This window comes from Homalodisca vitripennis, chromosome 4 (genome assembly GCF_021130785.1).
Source record: "Homalodisca vitripennis isolate AUS2020 chromosome 4, UT_GWSS_2.1, whole genome shotgun sequence".
NCBI classification, from domain to species: Eukaryota; Metazoa; Arthropoda; class Insecta; order Hemiptera; family Cicadellidae; genus Homalodisca; species Homalodisca vitripennis.
In genome coordinates this window covers 76,846,222-76,857,252 of record NC_060210.1, presented here as the reverse complement: position 1 = coordinate 76,857,252, position 11,031 = coordinate 76,846,222, and the positions used below count along the sequence as shown (strand labels likewise).

The 11,031-nt window shown below is 33.3% G+C and overlaps 1 protein-coding gene across 1 annotated transcript in view; it reads right to left on the bottom strand.

Moving 5' to 3' along the window:
• Positions 1-1,975: 1,975 nt before the first annotated feature.
• The window catches only part of LOC124359556 (DNA replication licensing factor mcm7), a 33,550-nt gene continuing 24,494 nt past the window's right edge, over positions 1,976-11,031 (bottom strand). Inside the window, exons 12-13 of the mRNA XM_046812403.1 lie at positions 6,595-6,764; positions 1,976-2,378 (exon numbers count right to left, since the gene is read on the bottom strand). Of these exons, the coding sequence (XP_046668359.1) occupies positions 2,177-2,378; positions 6,595-6,764 (372 nt within the window). The 3' untranslated portion in view covers positions 1,976-2,176. The remainder of the gene's footprint in view (positions 2,379-6,594; positions 6,765-11,031) is intronic.

The window sequence follows — 11,031 nt, the reverse complement described above, 5'->3', positions numbered from 1 at the left end:
TTCATAAGTTACTGCGTGTATTACCTAAAAAAAATTCATCCCAGTGCCAATTTTCCCTTAACGAAATTAAAGAAGATTTTGATGGTGATATCCCAACATTAAATACATTTACAAAAAAATTGAGTGATAGTTTTGATAACGATCTTGTGTTTACTTCAATGAAAGGAGATACAATCATTACATTTAAAAAAGCAGGGAAAAAATTGAGTAGAATATGGTATGAATCACGATCAGATGACGTAGAATATGAAAAAAAAGATATTTATATTTTTAAGTTCAGTGAAAAAAATACATAAATATTAAAAAAAAACTTTTGGAAAGAAATAATGGTTTCTTGATGCAATTTCAATAAGAATTGTAAAAAATATTGTAAAGAAATAAAAAATATATGATGAAAAATACAAATTTAAAAAAAATTTACTAAGACTCGAATTCTGTTTTTTGATTTATTTAAAAATTTCCACGTAATTGTTAAATATGCATGATTCATTATTATTTTGCTTAATACTTACAAATAGCACTGGTATAAAAAAATTATAATTTAAATAAATAATAACAATTTTTCCACGTAAATAATACAATGTATAATGAAAAATGTCAATATTTTGTTTATTTTCAATTTTTCTGCAGTTTTTTTACTTAAACTACATATTTTTTATTTCATTTCTTAAAAATAGACAAAAAACGAAAATAATGAGCCGTCAGAGAACCTTTTTTGATTAAAAAAAATGTTTCAAAATGGTGATTGAAAATTATCAAAATATTTTTTTAAAGTGAAATTTTATTATAACGGCTGAATATTTCTTAATGAAAAAAATGCAGTATTTTTAGAATAGAACAAAGTATATTGATCAAACTTTCAGCTCAATCGACCATTTTTGTAAAATTAAAAAATTAAAAACCAAAAAAAAAAACGGTTTTTTTTTGAATTTTTTGGGGAAATTTTTGAGGTTAGGGAAAAATGATTAGTACATAAGTTGTAGATGTTTTTATTTCCAACAACTTTTACATTTGACTTTTTTCAATAGGATGCATTGTTTACTCACAAATTGCAAAAAACCATTTTCACCCCTAAAAACCACCCCTCCTATACCCCCTAATAGACGATTTTGGTTCGGAATGGTTTTTTTTTATTTATTTATGATGTATTTGACTAAATTTTGCCATTAGTTTGCTGTAAGAAAACATTTATTTTTTCAATCAGGTAATATGACTGGACTAAAGTGTGTGCTCACTACTTGGAAATTGAATTAACAGATGATAATGTTATAAAGCTTCTATTCACTAATGTTTTAATCAGTCTAATAATGTGAGAAATTCTTTTTTTCAGTCTACAATTATGATTCCCCTCACGTTTCTATTTACCCATTGTCAGGTTATATAGTTTATACAAGGTATCATGTCTAGTAGTAATAGCAGTGTTCTATTCCAGTTGGATTTTAAGCAACTAAAGTTACTCAAGTAATGCTAACTTAAGAAATCACACTTTTACCCTTCTTTCAAATTTTAAATAGCAAATATCAAACAATTAACTATTTTCTTGTTGGCCCTCATTGTCTTTGCTCAAAGTAGAGTTATCCCAAATAGTTACATTACCTCAGCCATACTCAGTTACTAAAATAATCAGTGTGTTAGTTGACACTGATCAACCGATATTTTTGTAATAGTTAGTTTTAAATATCAATAAAAATATATGACCTTTGAAAAATGTAATGTTTCATTATTTGGACCCTTTCAATATCCCTACATTTTGATCTCCACCAAAACTTACACTCCATATTGTTTCTTAAGGAAAATTTTGTTTTCCAAAAAGATTTGGTTATGTATTATTCAATGGAAATTGGAGCTCGGACTGTGTATACCACACCGAGGTGTGTATTGGTTGCTAATATGTTACCAAACAATTATAGAAATAAGTTGTCAACAGAATTGTGAAGCTATAGCATTTAGGGTTTAGTAACATACTCTCATTTGGTTAACTTTTAATACGCTTTAATAAATTAAAATTTGTATAAGGAATGCTCACTAAAAATACACCAAAATTAAACAACATTAACTCCATGTGCATATACAGCATGACACAACAATATTCAGAAGGTATGAGTTTTATTCAGTAAAAATAATACATAATTTAATGAAATAAAAATTACAATAACAGAATAATACGATGAACAATTCACACAAAAGTAATGGTTGTGCGTGCCTGGTTGACCTGCCACACATTGAGTTCTTCATACTGTTCAATGCATTCCTCCACATGATCGGGTTGGTAGCCCTTGCTGGTACACTGTTCTCGAATTTCAGAAAGCTTTACAGTCTTCTTACCACCAGCTAACTCTCTAATAACACTGAAGATTTTATCCACCACTGACTGTGCACTGTAACAGAAAATCACTTTCATATAACATTTGTTTTAAATTCTAATGACAACCAATTTGAGACTGCAAAATGGTCTTGTTCATTGGACCCTGAGACTGAATATTTTCTATGGTTTAAAACAAATAAAAAAATTATTTTTAAACAGGTGAACTTTGCACACAATTTAATGCATAACATTCCATCAATAATATGAACTTACTATTTTGATATTTGTTATTGAATAAAGACAAAGAGGTTTTAAAATAAATAAATATATATATTATTTACACAATGTTTTCTAACCCTTTGGTAATTTTGATTAGATTACGGTCAATTTCGCTATCACTGCTGTTGCCATTTGTACTATGAGTCATTTCATTATTCAATTATTTATTGCCTTCAATTCACGTACACTTTGCTCACTATCACTTTCTTATAAAAAATATTCAATAAACATTGTAGAATCATAACAAATTACAAATGATGCATGAATATAAATATTGTGTAAATACAAACTGCAATCAAAATTTTATTTACAACACAATATTTTGATAATTAGGTTATCTATCTATGCCACAGAGTAAACAAAATCAATACCCACCCTGTAGATAATGTAACCCTAGATCTATTACCATACACCTAGAAATTGGTAGTTTTAAGTTTTGACCCTTCAAGTTAATGGTCATGTTTCAGCGCTCTCCAAACCCTTTGTATAAATCTCCACTTATATACGATATGTCCTAAAGTAGTAATGAAACGATCAAGCGTGGTGGTCCTCCCTGGTGGTGTGATTAGTTGGGGATCTAAACCTAGCAATACCTTCAACAATAATCATAAGTCCGAGCTCTGTTGTATGCAGTGACGATCATGTGTGGTGTAAAAGCTGTTTTCGAGTTATTCTCACATTAAAAAACGTCAAAGGTCTCCATAAAAAAATGTTAAATGATGAAAACAAATGATGATTTTCCATGAATGAACCAGATTTATTATACAATGAAGCATCACTGTCATTTTCCATGAAGAAGCCCTTGCACACCATGATAACTCTCCAGCCCACACAATTTACATTGTGTCCACTTAACCATTTCCAACGGGTATTGCAATCTTGCTGCAACTACTACACCTAATGTGAGTTAAGCAGATTTTGTTTTCAACCCTCGAATTCTCAAAAATTACTGTTTCTAAATTATTTTAGAAGCTGAATCCCTGAAAGAGGTTACACAGTTACACTCAGGAAGCCTTAACACACTTTTAATGAACCCTGTTGTCTCTTTAATTAATGGTAAACCCATAAGCTGAACACAAATAATTATTGTAATCAATCTTTTTGTACATTAAATGTACATTAAGTAATTTTTTATGTTGCCTATTGCAAAAAAGTTTTTTGTGAGAAAAATGAAAGTTTTTACTATTAATTCCTGTCAGCCCAGGTGGTGAAGTGAAAGTATCATACCCTGAGTAAAGACTGTACAATATAGTATCCACATAACACAACTAGGCTGTTACGGATTAATTACAAAAACAAATCCAACTTTAACCACCTCACAAACAGTATATTATTTTTATAATACATTTAAAATACAAAAGATGCATTGCAATAAGGAGTGAGTCTGAAATAAATTTCAAGATAATGTTGAAACCACTGTTTTTAGGTTTTTTGTAATGGAAAAGTGCTTTCATAAGTGCTACCAAATATTTCTCCTAAAAATGAAATACGAGGCATGTTCAGAAAGTAAGTTCAGAACGTGTGTACTGTTTCAATCTACTGCCGCCGTAGCGCTGTAATCAGTGTTCCACACCTGCACACTAACATACTTGTCCACTGGCTATTGACTCACGCCATTTTAGTTGTTCTACGTTGTGTTTTCAATTTTCTCTGAACATTTAAAATGTTTAAGACAATTACTGATCCTGCCGATTGTGAGATTCGTTCTGTAATAAGATTTTGTAACGCAAGGAATGTGAAACCAGCTGAAATTTGTTGTCAACTTTGAGATGTTTACGGGGAAGACATTAAGAGTGAAGAATTGTGAGAAAGTGAGTTAGAATGTTCAATGGTGGTCGAACAAATGTGCATGCATGATAAGAATCGAAGCGGTCGCCCTTCTCTCGTCACCAATGATCTGGTAAGGGCAGTTGATGAAAAAAATCAACAGACATTTCACTATGACAACGCTATCTGACGATTTTCAACAAATATCACGCACTCTTTTGTACGAAATTGTTACGAACCGCTTAAGTTATTGCAAGCTGTGTGCAAGGTATTGCAAAACCTTAAAAAAACTAAGGCGGGCAATTCTAAACAAATGAGAGGAATGCTCAGTAACGGAATTGTGTTGCTCCATGACAATGCTCGGCCCCATACCGTTGGTGACACGCAAACATTGGTTTGACAATTTCGTTGGGAGCAGTTCGATCACCAGCCCTACAGACCAGATTTGGCATCCTCTGACTACTACTTGTTCCTTCACATGAAGCGCAAGCTAGTTTTTAAAACTGTACTTACTTTCTGAACACGCCTCGTCTACTAGTTTTTTTAATAGCGGACAAATGGTGAGCAATGTATAAAATATTTGAAAATGCTATGCTACTCCAGTCCACTAAACATGCATATAAAGCAGGAAGTCTTACAGAGACATCACTGTTTGAGACTACTTAGTTAAAAAAAAAAAAATTGAAGTAAAGTATCTGTTATATGTGGTATATACATAAAATGTTCTGCTACTCCAGTCCACTAAACATGCATATAAAGCAGGAAGTCTTACAGAGACATCACTGTTTGAGACTACTTAGTTAAAAAAAAAAAAATTGAAGTAAAGTATCTGTTATATGTGGTATATACATAAAATGTTCTGCTACTCCAGTCCACTAAACATGCATATAAAGCAGGAAGTCTTACAGAGACATCACTGTTTGAGACTACTTAGTTAAAAAAAAAAAAATTGAAGTAAAGTATCTGTTATATGTGGTATATACATAAAATGTTCTGCTACTCCAGTCCACTAAACATGCATATAAAGCAGGAAGTCTTACAGAGACATCACTGTTTGAGACTACTTAGTTAAAAAAAAAAAAATTGAAGTAAAGTATCTGTTATATGTGGTATATACATAAAATGTTCTGCTAACTCGTATCTTGGCAGCCCAAGGTGTTACAGGGAATGAAATGTTATCAATTACATCCAATCACCTTCTGGTAAAATGTAATATGTTGACAAGGAGAAGAGTTAAAAAATCCCTAGGCCTTTATCAAGTTGAAGCACAAGAGCTACCCATGCAAACTTTCCGACTTCTTGGTAGCTCGTCTGGCGGGTATCCAAAGGATGGCCTGCCTTGCTATCACTGGGGCTTTTCCTAGTGCGCCAGGCGCGGCTCTGGATTGTTGCCTTAACCTCACCCCCCTGGACATTATCATTCGGGCTATGGCCAGGAGGAGTGCCTACTGTCTTCAGCAGATGGGACTCTGGTCGGGCTGCAGCGGTGGGCACTGCAGAATTAGCACTCTGATACAGGAGAATGTGTTTTGCACATGATCTCTGATCAGATGCCACAAAAATTTTCCTTTGACAAACCCTTTAGAATTATTTTACCCTCAAGGGATGATTGGTCAGAGGGAAAGAAACCTCTTCCACCAGCGGAGCTCGAATGGTTCACAGACGGCTCTAAAACAAAAAGCGGCACAGGCGCTGGAATTCTGGGAGTGAGACCATGTAGGGAGCTAGTGGTCCCTATGGGTCCGTATCCGACAGTCTTTCAAGCGGAGGTCGCAGCTATTATGGAATGTGCTCGTGAGAATCTTCGTCTGCGATATAGGAGCAAGACTAATGACTTACTCTGACTCTTTTAACTTGTCAATCAGTATTTATGGTTCGCTTACCTTTTCAGATTTATTATTATAGATTTAGAAAAAAGTTGTGTTGGCATTATGATATACATATCACTATTCCATATACTATGCCATATTACAACTCTGTTGTCAAGTATTTATGTACTGATTAATATTATATAGAATAAGTAAAAAATTAAATGTTTAAAATTAAATTATACTGACAATTTAGGCTCTTAAAAACATTATGCCTGTTTTAAAAATGTTCACTATGTTCTACATGGAATTAAATATAAATGTTAAATATAAATTTTGTAATTCATTAAAACCCAACCCAAGTACAAAAAAGGCCTGAGGTCTAAGTGCAAAATTGAATTTTAATCTCTTCTACATTTTTACTATTACACTTACCGGCCTCCTCTGTCTTCAGACTGGGCAAGTGAGATCTTGGACATCTCCAGCAGCCGCATAGCTTCTCCCACATCTTCTCTCTCCACTTGATCACTGAGCCGCAGTCGGGCCAGGGCTGTCGATAGGCGTAGAATGGCCAGCAGGTTACGTGCTGATGTGAATGTCATATCCTAACCATGGAAAATATATAGCAATTAAGTAAGGTGACAAAATAAACAACACTCAAAAACTAATTAAATAAAACCAAAAATAGTCTTAGCTTCGAAGACATCATCAAAGGATTGGAAAGGCAACTGAATATTCATATTAAAACAGCTGATGAACACGAATGTCCAGGAGTACACAAAATTAAATATTCTGACTGCTCACAATTTTATATTAAACAAATTGGACATTCATTTAAAATATACTACAAATGAACATATTTCAAAAGTAAAAACAAATCAACTTTCATTACAATTGAATATAAATGGATCAATTAAATATGAAAATCTTACATGGACATAAAAATTGAATGAAAACAGCAATAAAGAACTGGCTCCTGCAAAGAACCATCTACACAGTGGAAAAATTTTAACTTGTGGAGAAAGGCAGCTTAACCAAGACCAACATAAACTTATAATTTATAACTATGTAAATTTTCATTAGTTGAAGTTATTTGTAATCTTAAAGGTTATTAATAAAGAATTTCTGATTTCTGCCCAAAATCCTTCATTATAGATCTTGAAAGGAGGTAGCCCCTGTCCCCAATCCTACCCATCCAGAATATTCTTTCTCCGGAAACAGTGCAAAGGTCCTTTTAGTACTAAGCGTAATTTCTCAGCTTCTTATCTAAAGAAAAAAAATCTTCTATACAAAATTGTATAAAAATTTAAAACATAAGAGCTTTACACTCAGGGTTTAAGGTACGATCGTATTTTGCGAAACAAGCCGAGAAAATGCAACGTTGTTGAGAAATCTTGCAAATTGTGACAAAAGCGAGAAAGAACTATACGCAAAAGAGTATATCACGTATTTTGTGGTTTTATATACAGGGTGTACATAAAGTCCTGCACTGGTATAATATTTTCTAAACGATAACAGATAAATGAACAAGATTTGGTACATCAATACTACACCTAAAAATCTACTTTTTGAAGGAACTATCAGTTTTCTGTAATATCATGGGGACGTCCCGCATGGAGTCGGAAGGAAATCTTAAATAGGAGCATAGGTCAATATGCACGTCATTTTAAAGGGCTTATCTAGCAGAGTTTAATGCCGCAAACCGCACTCAAAAAGATTGATCCAGTACAAAATGGCGGCTATTCAAAGGTTTTACTTGGTTACATTTCATTAGTAGCCATAACCCCGGTAAAGCAAAACTGCAACCAAACGAATACTGCAGATAAATACTACATTATGATTGTCAGTTGTACAGAAGTGAATTATGACGTAGGTTATCCTCAAGGGTTACAAATTTGGTCCTAATATATTGGTAACAGTGTTTAAATAGGCTCTTACGTCAATGCCGTAGTGTGGGGGTGCTCCGTCCTGTTGAAACCAGATATTCTGGTAATGTTCTCCAAACATGTTTCGAATTGCTGGTGTAATTTCATTTTCTAGCAAACGTTAATATGATATTGCACTTAAATTTCCTTCAATAAAGAAAGGACCTACCAACTGGGTACCTATCACACCAAGCCAGACATTCACCTTTAGTGAATACTGCGTATGTGCTTCCCGCATCCAGTGAGGATTTTCGCTACTCTAGTACGTAACGGCAATTGTGCCTGTTTACACTTCCATTCAGCATAAATGAACAATCGTCTGAAAACACAATATTGTTTGCATCAATTTCGTTGCAATCTATTTTGGCCATCATAGTTTCACAAAATTCTATACGTCGATCGAAATCAACTTCGTTGAGTTCGTGCACCAAATGAACTTTATAAGGCTTAAAATTAGACCCTTTCAGAATCTTTTTAACAGACGTAACAGAGATGTCATGAGTTTGTGTTGCTGAGCGTAAGGACTCTTGCGTATTCTCAATAAATGAGTGCAATACATCTAAAGAGTTGCCTTCAGTTGTCGCAGTAGCGGGCCTTCCTGTCCTATGACGATCGGAAACACTTCCTGTTTCCATAAAGCGTTGAACAGTTCTCCCTACAGTTGTTCTAGAAATTGGCTGCCTCTCGTGAAAGTAGTCATGAAATAAATGGCATGCTTCCTCGTGTGATCGTCCGTTGTTTCCCCAACCAACCATCATAAGAAGTGTTATACGTTCACGTTCGTCAAGCAACATAGTGTAGTTGAAGAACTACAAGCAATACGACAAACTCTTTTGTACTAAAGTGCACTGATAGAAAGGTTGGACAGCACTACTAAAACAAGAAAACTAGAATAGCCTACTATGAATAGACTGGCTAATTGGAAAGTCCAAACTGCGACCCAAAGATAAGAGCTTTTTAATTGTTACTGTTATCAGGTTTTCCCCGTTATCAATATATTAGGACCATATTTGTACCCCTTGAGGATAACCTACGTCATAATTCACTTCTGTACAACTGACAATCATAATGTAGTATTTATCTGCAGTATTCGTTTGGTTGCAGTTTTGCTTTACCGGGGTTATGGCTACTAATGAAATGTAACCAAGTAAAACCTTTGAACAGCCGCCATTTTGTACTGGATCAATCTTTTTGAGTGCGGTTTGCGGCATTAAACTCTGCTAGATAAGCCCTTTAAAATGACGTGCATATTGACCTATGCTCCTATTTAAGATTTCCTTCCGACTCCTTGCGGGACGTCCCCATGATATTACAGAAAACTGATAGTTCCTTCAAAAAGTAGATTTTTAGGTGTAGTATTGATGTACCAAATCTTGTTCATTTATCTGTTACCGTTTAGAAAATATTATACCAGTGCAGGACTTTATGTACACCCTGTATAAGTGTATTTTGAAAATCAGTTTACAACGTTAAAAATATTGTTTTTCAATGATACTAAAGATTATAAATCACCTTTAATTTCATCTATATAAAATATTAGACACGTGCAGTGCTGCCGGTCGACAAACTGTCTGGTTGGATGACGTCTGCCTACTCTTGGATAAAAAAGTATAGATACCCGAGTTTGAACATTGACCACAAACTAACTAATAGAACTAAAATTATGAGTTATATTAAACTTAAGCTTGTTTATTTCTGCATCTAGACGTTTAAAGCAAATTATTTACAACTAAGTTTTGTGTCTCTAAAAATAAAAAAAGGTGCCAGTTTTTGTGCTTTATTACAAAACTGTAATAATAAAAGTTAAATTATTCTTTGTTAAACCTGCCATTGGAGGCTCAGAGCTCATATGAAAAGAGCTGATGGGATATTGTCAAATATATTAAAACAATATTTAATTTATTAAGGCTCCTTTTTGTACTTAAGGGCACAAGTGGACCCTGCATCATTGTCGCAACATCACTCTTGACAGTCTGATGAGTCACGCGTTCCAATGAGCAATGCACCAGATGAGGCAATTTAATAACATATGATTAACTATGTTAAAGTGGTATTAAAAACTATAGTTTTAAATTGTGATTACTAAAATAAATTGCCTTTAAAACTATAGTTTTAAATTGTGATTACTAAAATAAATTGCCTTTAAAACAAAAATAATAACTATAAGAATCAAGAATTAAAGCATTTATTTGTTCAAACCACATTTTACAAGTTATGAACACGTCATAAATACAATAGTTGGATTAAAACAATACTTGTTAACACTCGAAAATTACATACTCCCAAGTTAGTCTTGTACATATACTGTATAAAACTTTGGTCCTAATAGGATTATAAGTTTTGCTGTTTATGAATGTTCAAAATTGTAATTTTGTTGAAAAGCACCAAAAGAGGTACCATTTTTTGTTCTTACCAACATAAAAACTTTAATGTTTGTAAACAATTTGATTTATGTCTAGACGCAACAATAAACAAGTGAAAATTTAATTTAATTCACATAATTTTCGCTGAGCTTGTTAGTTTGTGGTTAACGTTCAAACTATGTCATCTATAGTCTACTTTTGGTGCGAGAGTCTACTTTTTCCCAACGAACGGCCATGCTTGTTGATATGACAGTGGTGCTATGTGCCATGGCTGACACACATATGAACAAAAACGAACGTTGTACACTTCTAAACATCTTGTTTTGGCTTCTGTAAATAGCACTGGGAAGTTTTTGAGGTTATGTTGTAATCTGATTTCATTTTCAAATGACAGACATTCATAAGAGGTTCTAATATTGGTATAACCAATTTGAACAATTTGTTAATGATCTATAATGAAGGTACTAATAAAAAGCAATCCATTCCAATGAGGATTAAACATTGTTGTTTACAAAACAAAAAAGGCTACAGCTTGAATGATGTTGGTAGGGCCTAATTAGTTTTTTCTTCAAAGATAAATTGAT